The sequence below is a fragment of the Euleptes europaea genome, chromosome 5 (assembly GCF_029931775.1).
Source record: "Euleptes europaea isolate rEulEur1 chromosome 5, rEulEur1.hap1, whole genome shotgun sequence".
In the NCBI taxonomy this organism is placed as follows: Eukaryota; Metazoa; Chordata; class Lepidosauria; order Squamata; family Sphaerodactylidae; genus Euleptes; species Euleptes europaea.
Genome location: NC_079316.1, coordinates 76,980,549 through 76,996,406, shown reverse-complemented (window position 1 = coordinate 76,996,406; position 15,858 = coordinate 76,980,549). Strand labels below are relative to the sequence as shown.

Genomic DNA, 15,858 nt, shown 5'->3' with positions numbered 1-15,858 from the left:
GCCAAAAGTACTGTCATTCAGATATGTACTTGCAAGATCCACATTGGGAATTCAATTCGCAGGTGCTGGAATTTCCAGTCTCAGGGCAAAGTCCATCATATCAGCCAGGAAAAATAACACCATCTCGATTTTGGGCCTTTTAAATACTTTGATGAGTCCATTATTAAGGAGAGTATTAAGGAAGACCAGGAGACAGTCTAGAAACGGGTAATTGGTAAATAGGATACTTACCCATTGCAGGTGGATGGAGGTACTATGACCAAAGAATAAAAGCTAAAGAGAAAAATAAAAACAAAAATAAAAACTGAAAAAAGGAAAATAGGGGAAAGGAAAAGGGGAAAAGAGAGAGAAAGAAAGAAAAGGATTTATAGTGGCCTAGTGTAAAACAAGCAATGATTCTAGACAAGGGAGAAGAATAACAGCAGAGAGACACAATAAGCTACCTTTTAAATTTACCTGCATCTCCTAACATTCCTGTCTATTAATACGATACTGGTTTGTAACAGGAACTGAAGAGAGCCAAAAAAATTATGGGAAGATAAGTTCAATGAATTTTAGAGCTCCTGTTTTTCTACATTTGTTTGCCTAATTTTACTTGGTAAGTAAAATCTGTTTATTGCTTCTCTCAATCTTTTACACATGTGAAAAGGATCTTGTGCAGCCTTCCTTACTCCCATGATGACTTGGAAAACCCCTTAACCTGTGTTCTGAAGTAGTTTCAAAGGGGGAATTATTCCCCAGTTGTAATGCCAGAGGGACACCCAAAATAAACAAGAGCATTGTGGCACCTTAAAAACTAAAAACATTTTATTCTCATATATGTTTCTGCAAACTAGAATTAGGGTTGCCAGCTCTGGGTTGGGAAATACCTGGAGATTTTGGGGGGTGGAGCCTGAGGAGGGTGGGGTTTGGGGAGGGGAGGGACTTCAATGCCATAGAGTTCACCTTCCAAAGTGGCCATTTTCTCCAGGTGAACTGATCTCTATAGGCTGGAGAACAGTTGTAATAGCAAATCTCCAGCTAGGACCTGGAGGGTGGCAACCATGTGTACTGATACCCCACCAGTGCAAAGAATGTTCACTGGGCACTATTTTTGATTAGGAAAACAGTGTGGGGGAAGGCTTAAAGCTTCTTCCTCCGGCACTGGGGTCCTGGATCAAAGTTGGGTCCATGTACCTTGCAACTGAGTTTTTAAAAAGTGCTTTGTACCTAGAACATGCAGTACATTGTGTGGTTAGGGCCTCTGACTAATGAGCATTTGGTGACTGATGGGGAAACAGGTATATAGTGCAAACCAACCCCCTACTAGGAACATAGTGATTACTTGATAGATTTATAACGTGGTGCAATAATGGTCAGAGTGTTGGACTACAGTCTTAGAGACCTGGGTTCAGTCCCCTGTTCTGCCACTGAGTCCACTTGGGTCAGTCACTCTCAGCCTAGCCTACCTCACAGGGTTGCTGTGAGAATCAAATATTAGGAAGGGAGAACCGCGTACAGTCACAAAATTGTCACAATTAGTCATAAAACTGCCAGCCTTCTGGCAAAAAAAAAAGGCAAAGATAATTCCATTATTGCATTATTGTTTCCAGGTTGTTGCCTTGGAAGATTTTGAACATAGTTCATGTAAGCATTTCCATTGCAAAATATCCATTTGGAGAAAAGCACAACTTTTCAAGATTTTTACCATAACTTGTTTTACTAGGTTGATACCTGCACATATGGTATATGAGAGACTTATACTAACCAGTATTACAAGAAGAACCTATTATACCAGATGTTTGAGTAATTGGGAATAGAATTTACAACATATACACATGCCTGGTTGGGTTTGAACTGTTTGTATTTGTATTCATTAATGTATTTCTGTAAATGTGTGCAGGCTTAACAAAGGGTTTTAATTAACCACTGATGAAGGCCTCATAGGCCGAAACGCATTTGGTATGTGGTTACAATTATCAACCTCAGGAAATGCCATTGTGCTATTTTAATGCTTTTAAATAATTTTAACTTTTACATAGAGCTTCTAATGAATTATACTTTCAGTATTTATACATAGACTTATATATATATTCTTTTCACCCAACCTTGGGTACCCAGCATAAGTGCACCCTATCCCGGTTAAAGGGGCACTTACACTGGTGTGAGGTCATGCTGGCTCTTAAGGAGCTTTGCCCCTTCTTTAAGACTGCACGCTTATAGTACAGTCCTATGCAGAGTTACTCCAGTCTAAGCCCTTTGAAATGAATGGGTTTGGACTGAGTAACTCTTTTTTAGGATTGCACTGTCAGTCATTTCCACTGTCCAACTGGATTATGCGGAGAGTTACCTGAATGAAATGAGACGGTCCCACCTTCATGGTTTATGAATCCTATGGCTGTATCATCCACCTTGAACATACCTTTTTGCATCATTCCAGTTTTTCAATGTTGTTACCTACCTTTTCTTCTAATTCTTTTATTTGTCTTTTTTGGCCTTCAATTCTTTCTTCCAGCTCCTTTATCCTCTGTGAAAATTAAACACTATATGAGTACCATTTCTTTTTAAAAATTCATCTGAAATTCATTTGGGGGTAAGTTGTTGGCAGGAACACTTCATGATATATATTTCCACCCAAAGACTGAACAATTCCATCTACATCTACATCCATACAAACTGTCTGAGAGCGCTGGTCAAGAAACACAAGAGTGCCTCTTTGGGCTGGTGATACCACAACCACTTTCTTGTGCCAAGACTCAGTTACATCCTACTTAAAATTATAATGCAGAAGAAACATAAGCAACACTAAAAGCCATTGATCATACTTCTCCTAAGAGTTTTCATTTAAATGAGCAGCTTTCTCAATTTCATGTCCTTGTATTGCAGCATACCTGTTGTGCATGTTGAATGAGCTCCATTCTTTCCCGGAGAATCTGGGCATCCCGTTCTCGGAGTTCACTCATAACCTGCCGTTTCCATTGCTCTACAGCATTCTTCAATTTCTCTCTCTCCTCCTCTGAGAGTATTTCTAGCATTTTGGCTCCCGCTTCCTGCTGTAGGGCATCATACAGCATGGCTTCTAATTCCAGAATGTGCTAAATAAGAATGAGAAATAATATATTCACATGAGACACCTGGCTCAGATATTTAGTCAGTATTTGCCTTGTAGCTTCTTTTCTTCCTTAATATGTCTGGCATGAGTGGTCCAAAGTGCTGGGAATTGAAAGGGAGTGAACTCAAAGGGTACTTTCACACATGCTGAATAATGCACTTTCAATCCACTTTCAATGCACTTTAACGATTGTTTGCAAGTGGACTTTGCCATTTCACACAGTAAAATCTGGCTTCAAAGTGCATTGAAAGTGGATTGAAAGTACATTATCCGGCATGTTTAAAAGTGCCCAAAGTAGAAAAAATATCTCTTCTGCCTTTGGGAATATTGCAGCCAAGTTCACGTGTCACCTAAACTTTCCCCAGAATTTTCAAAATGGCAGCTTAAAATGTCCCTTCCCTCTCCAAACAGTACCTGCTGCATTCTAGGTTACACGAGAAAAAGTACTCAGACCCAATGGTCAGACCCCCAACCCAAGAACATCACTTGAGTCACAGCCAACCAAAGATGGCTTGCTGAGCAACCCCCCTACTGCAGCCCTTGCCCATCTGAGCTTCTGATTCCCAGAGTTTGAATTCCCTGAACAGGATTGATTCTGGACTCTGTCATACTTAGAGATTAAGCACTACCAATCTCTCTAGGCCCAGAAGGGAAAAACATAGGGCTGTCCAGAGAAAGAAAATGCAGGCAGACCATGTCAAGACCACCATTGCACACCGCTGCTCCCCACAACCACCTGCTGCCAGTGAAATACACAATCCAAAAGCAGACTCTTGCAGAGTAACGCGCTCACTATGGACAATGGGTTAGTTTGCCCTGGAGACACATGTTCCTTGATCCAGGCCAGTATTTCACACTGAGTTAACCACTGGCTAGTCTACTCCAGAACCAGAAGAACAAAAGGAAATTCTAGAAGAAAATTAATTATGTTGTCGCAGTAACTGTACGCAGAGAAGGAACCTGACTATTAAGCTCAGCATTTGTTTAAATCTGTGCTTCCTCCTTGACCGTCATACTTAAGAGTCTTTGATCAACAAAATCCTACATAAGGAGAGCATCCAACACATACCTATACAAGATAAGCTATTAAGCTTCCAGTGTGCAATTTATTCACAAGAAACCAGGTCACACCACTGAATTTCTGCAGTGACACTTGTAATGAGCTGGAAGCTTGATTCCCACAAGGTTTTTGCTTTCACATGGCTAATTGCTCCAGAACACATTCATGGGCAAACATCTGGCAACATGAGCTAGCCCTTGCATTGCTATGGTTTCACATCCTGAAATGGGGCAGCCCATTCCTGAGGGGGAGGGCAGAGCTGTTGACTGATCCTGGAGAGAACAGGTATGCATCATGACTAGTATCCATTTTAACTAGTAGCCATGAATACCCCTTTCCTCCATGAACATGTCCACTCCCCTCTTAAAGCCTTCCAAGTTGGCAGCTATCACCACATTTTGGGGCAGGGAGTTCCACAATTTAACTATGCGTTGTGTGAAAAAATACTTCCTTTTATCTGTTTTGAATCTCTCACCCTCCAGCTTCAGTAGATGACCCCGAGTTCTAGTATTATAGGAGAGGCTTGGAATGCTAAAATTACAACTGTCGTCTTTCTTCCCACCATCCTCTATTTTAACAAAATTATCCCATGCAGAAATGAAGCTGGTGACCCTTTCTCTCTTGCAAGGGAAAAAAACCTCACCAGCTTCAAGTCTGCATATTGGGAACGGGGGTCTGTAAATAAAACAAGCAAACTGGCAACCTTCTATAGTCTCTACTGCTGCTGCATCTGAAAAGTTAAGGGATACTTCCTAGCATTGATTCTAGGATTTGCAGGGACAGCTGTGGCAAGCCAGTTCCTGAAACAATGAGTAGAAAGGATGTGCGCCAAGAAAAAAAGTCATTATACTTTTATATTGGAGGTTCAAGGGGGGATTTTTTTCCCTGTAATTGCTTATGCTTGTGTAGGACATTTCCAGTTTTTTGAGGTTGTGGTGCTTCAAGACCATTGCTTCCAACAGGGAAGCTATTGGAGGGTCTGGGCAGCTGTTGACAAAGATAATGGGACCAATTTGAACAGGACATAGTCCTCCTACTAATCAAAAGACTCTCCAAGTTTCAAGGAAATTGGACCAAGAAGCTAGATTTTACAGACCCCCTCAAGTAGGTCCGTCTTAGAGTAGGTGGAGAATTGATCAAAATCACAATTCTCATCCCAACTGCCTCTTCGCATTTAGAAGATCTGCAGTTCCTTTAGCAAGCTGCAGATGGCCCCTTCTTGTGGAGGATTCACTTTTCCTAACCTTCGGACATACTATCTGTTTTTCTCATCTCAAAATGTATGCTCTTTTGGGGAATTTTTTTGTGTGGAATACTTGTAGTCCTTTTTTCTTCTTCTTCGACTTACCCAGATTCCTCTGACATTTTGTTAAGCAGCTTTAACAAAACTTATTTGATGTTAATATAATATAAAATAAATATTTGCCTGTAGGGTTGTGCATATCAATAAACCTGAACCGAAAATAAACTCAAAAAAGGCCTTTTCGGCTTCTTTCAGGTTTAAATTAACCTGGATATTAAAACTGGGAATAAAGCTGAAGCCGGGTAGCCGATCGTCGAATCAACCGAACAGATATTTGGTTTTTTTTAGCTTCTGCTTTTCCCAGACTTTTTCCTATGAGAATTTTTTTTATGAGCTCTGGAGGATGCATTTTTTGAGGTAGAGTTTCCAAATTTTCAGGGTAGCTTCAAGGGTCTCTCCTTACATGGACCCCAAAGTTTGGCGAAGATTGGGTCAGGAGGTCCAATTTCATGGGATCCTGAAGGGGTCACCGCCCTCCTCCATAGAAAAGCACATGGTAAAGTTTACAATGCTTTTCTATGGAGGAGGGGGTTGACCCCTTTGGGACCCCATTAAATTGGACCCCCTGACCAAAATGTTACCAAACTTTGGGGTTCATTCAAGGAGAGTCCCTTGCAGGTACGCTGCGTATTTGGTGAATCTACCTTGAAAAATGCCCCTCGGGAGAATTTCTTTTCATAGTCTGTAATGGCCACCTGCTTCTTCACCCAAGAATTGTGGGAAAACTCAGTTTCCCATGAATGCTTGCAATGGGCCCTTGCAAAGATATGGATCTGAGCAAGAAAGCCCATTACAAAGTATATAAATAAATAACCTCTGTTCTGCAACCAAAATTCTCATCCAACCAACAGAGTTCTATGAGCAGACAGATATGGGCAGGACCCAAGGATTATTCATTTGTAACATGTGTACCCTACCCTAATCCTATTCCATCCATGCAATCTCATAAATCATGAAAGGAAAACAATCTTAGTTTATTTCTGAAATAATATACATAGACACTATCATGCCAGAGGACTTTCAGCTTAGCCAGCCTGCCCTAGACTCCCATGAAGTGTACGCATTCACCCTCTGCTCCATGAGCAAGTCTTGGATGTCTAGAGTTGCCAACTGCCAGGTAGTAGCAGGAGATCTCCTGATAATTCAACTGATCTCCAGCTGACAGAGATCAGATCACCTGGAGAAAAATGGCCGCTTTGGCAATTGAACTCTATAGCATTGAAGTCCTTCCCCTCCCCAAACCCCGCCCTCTTCAGGCTCCGCCCCACAATCTCCCACCAGTTGCGAAGAGGGACCTGGCAACCCTATGGATGTCAGATAACCACCGTTATTTGGTATCTGTGAACATATTTGTCTTACCTTATGTGCTTGATCCAGAGACTGCTTCCTGAAATCAAGTTCATCATCCAAGTATCCCTTTTGTTTACTAAATAGTTCCTAAGGAAAGAATGAAATGTAGTTGGTACAAATAGGAATCTGCAAGAAGCTTGCAGGAGCAGCCATGCAATTCTCCCACCTTTTATTCCTCCCCCCCGCACTTCTCTCAGTGTCTCTTTCACATCCCCACCCCATCACTCCATCTACTATCACTCCTCTCTTTCTGATCCACCCCACCCCATCTCTTTCTTTTGCTATTTCTGTTCTCAACCTAGGGTTGCCAATCTCAAGGTACTCCTTCCCTGAGGCAAATAGCTCCTAGGAAAGGAGGGGTGATCCCTATCAAGTGTTAAAGAAGAAAAATGGGAACTTGTGTGTATATTCCTGCCTCCACAGACTAGCAATTTTGTGTCAAATAAGCGTGTGCCTGTTTATCTAAGGAGTGACAGCCAAGTGATCTCTCTCAATGGTTACAAACACCTGTTGGTAGAACAACATAGCTACATTTTTGTCTCAAAACTATCTCTCGTATATAGTTATATGAAGTTTCCCTCATTCCTGTTGCCTTTTCATCTGCTAAGTTTGAAACTGAAACCTCCCTGGCAGTCTGACTTTACCATTTCCCCATAAGAGTGAAATTAAAACAGTTTATATGTTGTAGATTCATAGCAGCCTCTCTTTTGCCATATTAACACATGCACCAACAAAGGGTTTTTCAGTTCCTCAGATTCTTAGGCTGGGGCAGAATAGATCTATATACATTTTAAACATCGGGGGGGGGGACAGGCAGAGAAACAAAGAAGAAGAAAAAGGAGTTGCTCGATGGGCAGCTCACTCCTGAGCTTTGCGGCAGCTGGGGATGGAGTAGCCAAAGCGCTACCGCACAGCCTCCATAGCGGTTTCCCGGCCACCGAAAGGCTAAAAAAAGCCTTTTAAAAATGCTTTTGAAAACAGTGAGGCTGCGCCAGGAAAAACCTGGCTCAGTGACGCTGTTGGTGGAGGGGGCATTCCCGGGCTGAAGGGGCTTAGGAAGCTGACTAACATCAGCTCCGCCCTTGGGAACGCCCCACACCATCATCTAATTTCTCTTCCGGGATTTAGGTCCCAGGGAGACTGCAGCGGGGGAGCGGAATATAGCTCCACGGCTCCCAGGCGCCAACAGAACTGCCCCCGCCGCCAGCGTAAGTGCCTCAATAAGAGAGCACTTACTCTGGCGGCAGGGTCACGCTGCCTCCAAAGAACTTTCAGCCCATTTGTCAGGAATGGATTGTAAGTTAAAAAGTTGTCATGTTTGATGAATTTCTACATTACCTTTTCATTCTCCAAGTCTAGCATCTTTTGCTGTAGGGCTGATTCTGTCACTTCTATCTGCTGCAGCCACTGCACAAAGGGGATGATGAAAGATCAAGTTCTGGCATTTGACAAAACAGCAAGATTTACCCCTATCTTTTACTGCTGCCCTTGTATAAAGACATGACATTTCAGTTAGAAACAAAACACACCAGAGTATTCCTATTTTTCTATGATCATATTCAGGATTTCTTGATCCAGCAAGGACAATCTGTCATCTGGATTTGGGTCCTGCACAGGTGAAAGGTTGCTGCATAAAGTGCATACATGTTCAAAATAGTTCCCATTTAGTAGCCACTGACATTTCTAAAGAACATTGTTCAAACAAAGCAAGTGGTTCTTACAGTTGGACTCCATGTTAACGATCATGCCACTTAAAACCGTCTACATGTGGATGTCACTCATCTTATCATCCCCATTATGTCATTGTTCCCATACCAGTACTACACCTTTCTCATACTGGCGGTTGGTAGCATAGGTGAGCTTCACATGATGAACCACTCCACACCCCAGTTCAGACATAATTCCGGTTCAGCTGGAATATCGGATCAGGTTCAAGGTGCTGGTTTTGACCTTTAAAGCCTTACACAGTCTGGGACCTTCATACCTTTGGGACTGCCTCTCCTGGTACACCCTCCAAAGAACATTATGTTCTACTAATACTTTTGGTGGTCCCCATCCCTAGGAGTTTGCGGCTGTCCTCAACAAGGCTGAAAAAGCCCTGGCCCCGGCCTGGTGGAATTCCCTTCCTAATGACATCAGGGCCCTGTAGGACCTTACAGAGTTCCACAGGGCTTGCAAGACAGAATTATTCCACCAGGCCTACAACTGAGGGCAGCTGGCCTTCCAACCCTCTCCCCCACCTTATCCATCTATTAAAATATATTGGGGACTGTCTGCTCTCCCAGGCCCTCAGCAACTACTAGGATCTGATTGTGCACTAGGGTTGCCAGGTCCCTCTTCTCCACCGGCGGAAGGTTTTTGGGGTGGACCCTGAGGAGGGTGGGGTTTGGGGAGGGGAGGGCCATAGACTCTATGGCCATAGAGTCCAATTGCCATAGCAGCCATTTTCTCCAGGTGGACTGATCTCTATCAGCTGGAGATCTCCAGCTACTACCTGGAGGTTGGCAACCCTACTGTGTGCCATCTGTTGTATTAAATATCACTGTCTATTTTAAGAGTTTAATGGTTAAATTATTGGATGTTTTAATGGTTAAATTGTGATTTTATTGTACTATTGTAATTGATTGTTGTTACACACCCTGAGCCCAACCTTGGCTGGGGATTGAGTGTGGGTTAGAAATCTCAATAAATAAATAAAATAACACTAAACCATGGCCTGGTGCTACATGACTGAGCCTGGAGGGAATGAGTCTTGGGCTTATGTGTTTTCTCCTCTTCTTCTCCCCATCTTGAATGTGATTCCCATTCTCCTTCCTCATTTGTGGCAAACCTTAATTTGCTATTTGTATATCATTAAGAAGTTGAATTGTAAGCTGCTCTGGAGCTCAATCTGGCAGAAAAGCAGGATATAAATCTTCAATGTGATCCCTTTTCTCCTTCCTCATTTGTGGCAAACCTTAATTTGCTATTGAATTGTATATCATTAAGGAGTTGAATTGTAAACTGCTTTGGAGCTCAATCTGGCAGAAAAGCAGGGTATATACATAATAAATAAATATGAACTGACAAATTATGGCTTTTACTTGCCTTGCAAGTGAGAAACTCAAACTGTGTCATGTGGGATTTGCAGGACAAGTGCTTTAAAAGGGAATTAGGCAGATTTGTGAAGGACCTTAAGGTGAAATCCCACCTTAGGGACACTAAGTTGGGTGGAAAGGCAGCTTTAAAATGTTTTAAATATTAAATAAGTAAATAAATAATAAGTCAATCAATGGCTACTAGCTATGATGATAATAAGGAGCCTCCAAATTCAGAAACAGTATATCTTTCAATACCAGCAGGCAACGTCAGGGGCAGACCTTGGTTCTAGGCTCTGTTGTCCCTCCAGGACAACTTGTTGGCCACGGTATGTAACAGGATGCTGGACTAGATGGCCTACTGATCTGATCCACCAGGGTACCTCTTAAGTTTTTATCTTCTGGCACAAATCATCATTTGTTGATTTGGTTGTAATAACAAATGATAGTATATTGAAAACCAGGAAGTAACTGATTTACATATCGTATGCAAGGGGAGAAGAGGGGGAGAGGAGTCCAAGGCACATCCCAGTGTCATTCATACAGTGCCATGGTTTGTCATTGCACCTGAAAGCTCACGCATGGTGGTACTGCAGAGAAGACAACTTGTGGAAGTCATTATGCTTGCGATAAAATTAATGTGGACTGTAGACAATTTCTTAGAGGCATTTCTGAAAGCTAATTTGAATGAGAGGATAATGATTCAAGCACCATTCTCCCACTACAAATAATGGGGTTATGCTAATGAAAATGGTCACTGAATCTCCCGCAAAGAAGGGAAAACCCTGTGTTGTTACCTTTTCCGCCAATGTCAGGACTGTCCTTGCTTGGATTACAATAACCTGTTCTTCATTTGTCAAGTTCTGCAGCAAGAGTAGAATAAAATTATGATCAGACCAAATTACTTCAGCTCTGTTGATGTTCTTCCACTGAATATTTTCTAAAATCATAAGTTTTTGTTTGTTTGTTTGTTTACAATACTTGGTGGCCACAATCCAGGACAGAGTTAAGCCCATTGATTTGTGAGCCTGATTCTTCTTAAGTCTGTGCAGGGCTGTGCCTGATACAACTGCAAAGGCAATTATTATTTTTTTTTTAAATCAGATGCACCAATATCTCGCTTCTGAAAATTTTGCAGTTAACAGTTTCCTCAATAAACACAAATGATGGTTTGAAATGGAGAAAATAATATACAAAGATATCAAACCAGGGGACTGGCAAAGTTATCTCAAACTTTTGGATAACAGGTAAACATACTGGCAATGTGAACATTTGCATTGATTGGTAGTAAAAATTAATACTACATATTCACATCTTTTGTGTGTGTATGTGTGCCATCAGTGAAGATGTTTTCAAATGTTTTCAAAAAGACTTCTAAAGCACTCTGATAACTCTTCTTTTACACTATGTTAATATTATGCTAAATAAGCTTAGAGCATTAAGTTTTAATTATGCCTTTGGTCTGAATTTATTAAGGATTCTCATGAATAGTAGTAATCCCAGTCCTATCCATATTATCCTTCTTTATCTGTTTCATTGTAACTTTTTCTTTTTTCTGTATTAATATGTAAAATAAATAAATATAACTTAAAAAAAAAGTTGCAGTCAATTTATGATGACCCCCATTGGGTTTTCAAGGCAAGAGATGTTCAGAGGTTGTTTGCCATTGCCTGCTTCTCTGTAGCAACCCTGGGCTTCCTTGGTAGCCTCCCATCCAAGTGCTAACCAAGATTGACCCTGTTTATGTTCCAAGATCTGATGAGATTGGGCTATACTGGGCTATCAGGTCAGGCCATTCATGTCTAATATTCCAATCCCTTCAGTTTCTACATTGTTGAGCTACACTGTACTACTTTCTCCCTATTATATAGTTCCCACTGATTATGCAACATCCATGGTTACACCCATGGCAAAAGTCATGGCTTTCTGGCTGGATGAACTGGGGATGTCTCACTTGTTTTTGAGATCATGCATGAAATAGGTCCAAGGAATCTTCAGCAACTTCCATTGGGAGGCTTTGAGCTCAACCCAGCAGAAATGGTTGACATCAAAAGCACATGTTAATCACAACCAAGTCCCAGAAAGCTGTTGCTTTCTGATATTCATCTGATTGGTTCTCAGTGTCTTCTTAATGATGTTTCTCTATTATGATTTACTTCAGTGAAAAATGAGTGTATTTATTACCCTGTATGAACCCCTGTGCCCTGACCTGGATGGCCCAGGCTAGCCTGATCTCGTCAGATCTCAGAGGCTAAGCAGGGTCAGCCCTGGTTAGTATTTGGATGGGAGACCACCAAGGAATACCAGGGTTGCTGTGCAGAGGAAGGCACTGGCAAACCGCCTCTGTTAGTCTCTTGCCATGAAAACCCCAAAAGGGGTCGCCGTAAGTCGGCTGCGACTTGAAGGAACTTCACACACACACACATGAACCCCTGTAGCTTCTATTTCTGCTCATTCTGATTGCACTTTAATCTGTACCACCAATTTACAACCCCAAGCACTGAGGTTCTTTATGTATCATTTTCAATTCTGCACATGGAGAATTTCCCGTAGTTGGCCAAGGGTTCCAACAGATATTACGAGAGACAGGGAGCTTCCACTGCTCTGTGTCTCTTTACTTCCTTCTTTTCATAACATCTGGCAAACACGATGCATAGCATGACGTTACCATACTAAGCACTGCCCTGTCAAGGGATGATATTAGATGGGGACCGAGCAATGATGTAACATCAGATGTTGTGCTCATCTTGACAAAAAGAGGAAAGGGAAACATCGTGGAAAAGCTGCTAGTACTCTTCCAATCTCACAGCTGCGGTCTTCTACGTTCTTCTTCTGGTGAAAGTATGTGAGGGACTACTCAGACTTACATGAATGCTACATTAAAGCAGCAAAGAACAAAGACATTGACTTCAATATGAGAATGTTAAGCTCTTGCTTAACTTGAACTTGAAAACTTTTTTTGCAGGATCATACTCAAGTATGTTGAACAAACAATTCAACTAGGTTTACCAGCTCCGGGCTGGAAAATACCTGGAGATTTTGTGTGTGGAGCCTGAGAAGGGCAGGGTGTGGTGAGGGGAGATACTTCAATGGGTATAATGTCATAATGTCCACCTTTCACAGCAGCCATTTTCTCCTGGGGAACTAATCTCTGTCGCCTGGACATCAGTTGTAATAGCGGGAGAGCTCCAGCCACCACCTGGAGGTTGGCAACCCTAAGTTCAGCACTATTCCCTTGTAAGCCAAGCAAAATTTCAACCTCCAAAATAAGGATTTACATGATTTGATACAATTTTTGTTAAAAACTCCACAATGTAATGCTTTTTCCAAAATGTAATTTCGAGTGCCTGAAATCTATTGCACAGACAACATTAAATTCCCAGAAGTGTTCAGATACTTAAAAAAAAAGAAAAAAAAAGCAAAGGATGTAAAAGACTAGATAGAAAATGTGAGTGAGCATGCATTATGAAAAAGCAACTTTTAGAAAAATTAAATGGTAAAAAGTTAAATGGCTCCATTGCAACGTTCAGACGGCCTGTGACATACCTATCATGTCCTACATGCTAGCAGCATGCAAGCATTGGCCTAAAGCCTAGTACTCCCGTTCTCAAAATTCAAAGAAAAAGTGAAAAATAACAGCCCACTAGAATATGCATGTCGTTGTTAAAGGCCAACGTGACAAAAAGACAGAACGTATTAACAGAAACATGCACAATTTATTAAAGGAACATACACTTACGGCGTTATCCCCTAAAATGTCCAATTTTTTCATCAACTCTGCTACTAGTATATCCTAACAAGAGAGAAGTATACAGGGAATGGTGTGTCAGAACAAGGCATGGCATGGTGTTCAGAGGAAACAATAAATACATGAAAAATACCAGGAGTACTTACCGTCACACCTTCTGCCTCGCAATAGACCTGGAGGGGGCTTTTCCCCTCAGTAAAAGGAATGTGATGAAAATTGATAGCTGGCGATCTTCTCTCTCTCTCCTGCAATCAGAACAGTTTTGCTTAAAGGCAATGGTTTAATTATCAGCGTAATTAAAAATAAGATCTCACAAATGTATCACTCAAATAGAAATTAAGTCAAATCTGCAAGACAGCAGCTGTAGATTAGTAATTGTCTGTGTGTAAAGGAACAGCACTGGCAGCTTTGTAGTAGTTGTGCAGTGATCGGATTCTACTATCAGTTGGGCATTTGGTCAAAGAACTTTCAGAAGGCACCCGCCAATATCTTGTAGTCTTTAAGAGCAAAAATCAGATGCTTGACAATTTCTAGTGAAAATAAGAAACACAAGCGTCTTTTCCCTTGCATTCTCGGTCCTCAGAAATATGAATGTCACGGGAAACTCCAGAACCCTTGATATTTTTTGTCTCCGTTCAAATTGTACATATTCTGGGAGTTATCCAGCCCTCTACTAACACATGCAGAGAAGCTCAAGGGTTAGCACATGCCCAAGGAGTACATTCAAGGGTGTGCAGCAATGAACTCATATGCAAAAAAAAAAAAAAAAGCACTATCTGTTACTAATTATTTAATATTGTGTTCAGAAAGCCATGGTAAAAACCTCAACAGGTAAATATGCAAAAATTCAAGTCTGGATTCTTTGGACAGAAGGAAATGTGAAGTGTGAGTTCTTCATTGAAGCAATCAATCTTTATTGTTACAGTCAAAGATCAGCATACATACAAATTACAATCAGTAGTTACAAAAAAAGAAACACACAAAAAAGGAAACTGTATAAAGTCAGAAACTAAAAACCCTGATTGAATGTATATATAGCTATATAGCTATCATAAGTAATTATGTGTACCTCTGCTACATTGTAAGTTAGTACTGTGTATATAAGGCCATTAATTCACCTCCTTACTTGAGTGTGTTTCTCTTCTTAATAGCTAGAAAGCAGAATTTTGCCATTGCATGGGATACGGCAGCCTCCTCATCCTCAAGCAATAGTTTAACCAAGGCTAATTCTGTACCCCCCCCCAAAAAAGTTCAGATGCTTAAAATGAGATAGAAGAGGGGAAGCAGTCCAAATGAGATTTCTTTACAGTTTCCCCATTGGACCAGGTGACAGAATGCAATGCTTTGATGTTCTCAGCACTTTGCAGCTTGTGTAATTCCAGGTTAGGAAGAGGCACTGGCATTCTGGAAGTATCTGGTTGGCTACTTTGGAAATTAAGAATGCTGGACAAGATGGACCATTGGTCTGATTGCAACAGGCTGCTGTTACGTTCTTATATAGGTGGCTGCTGTTATGTTCTTATATAGGTGGCTGTTACTCCCTACCTGTGTGGATTCATTATGCTACTTTTAATTGTTGTCTGTTCTGAAGATATATTTTGTTAGCCACCTTCGAGGCTTATATTAGCTGAAAACTCAAGTATATGTATTTTAAACACATAAATAAGCACTGTATGGGTGCTTATATAAGCCAAAAGGCAGTGAAAATACTTGAAATAAACAAACATGACCATCATCTTTTATTGGAGTGGCCAACTGGCTCTTGGGAATCTTCAACCAAAATGCCAGCTCATGTTCATCTCACCTATCTTTGGCCTTGACTGGTTTGCACATGTACTCAGGAAAAAAGAATGACCACAAGGCCTGAAAAGTGTTCCCCCCCCCCATTATATAAGGTATTACAAAATGCCTCCAGTCAGTAAGGGGTTGAACCATGATGCGTGAGATGGAATACAGTGACCACTGCAATGGTGTAATGTCATAACCACATGTTTTAAGTTTGCATCACTGTACCACGTCCTTTCTTGAGAATGAGTTAATGCTACTACTTCCAGAACTCCAGTAAAACAAAACAAAACAAGGATGCAGAAAAGATGGTAAATAAAGGAGGCACCATATACAGTTCACAGCTTTTCAGACACCTTCATTAGTATCGAGTTCCCCACCTAACATTTGGCAATAAATTGATAAAGTGTGATTTCAACTGACATGCAATGATATGCAGTTGTT

General features: G+C 41.2%; 1 protein-coding gene across 9 annotated transcripts in view; it reads right to left on the bottom strand.

Moving 5' to 3' along the window:
- Nucleotides 1–231: 231 nt before the first annotated feature.
- The window catches only part of JAKMIP3 (Janus kinase and microtubule interacting protein 3), a 62,761-nt gene continuing 47,134 nt past the window's right edge, over nucleotides 232–15,858 (bottom strand). For 5 of the 9 annotated variants that reach the window (XM_056849411.1, XM_056849404.1, XM_056849405.1 and 2 more), the window contains 8 exons: nucleotides 13,776–13,874; nucleotides 13,615–13,674; nucleotides 10,679–10,744; nucleotides 8,143–8,211; nucleotides 6,814–6,891; nucleotides 2,871–3,074; nucleotides 2,441–2,506; nucleotides 232–304 (listed from right to left, as the gene is read on the bottom strand). In XM_056849411.1, the coding sequence (XP_056705389.1) occupies nucleotides 254–304; nucleotides 2,441–2,506; nucleotides 2,871–3,074; nucleotides 6,814–6,891; nucleotides 8,143–8,211; nucleotides 10,679–10,744; nucleotides 13,615–13,674; nucleotides 13,776–13,874 (693 nt within the window). In that variant the 3' untranslated portion in view covers nucleotides 232–253. The remainder of the gene's footprint in view (nucleotides 305–2,440; nucleotides 2,507–2,870; nucleotides 3,075–6,813; nucleotides 6,892–8,142; nucleotides 8,212–10,678; nucleotides 10,745–13,614; nucleotides 13,675–13,775; nucleotides 13,875–15,858) is intronic. The other 4 variants (XM_056849413.1, XM_056849406.1, XM_056849408.1 and 1 more) reach the window with 1 other exon arrangement.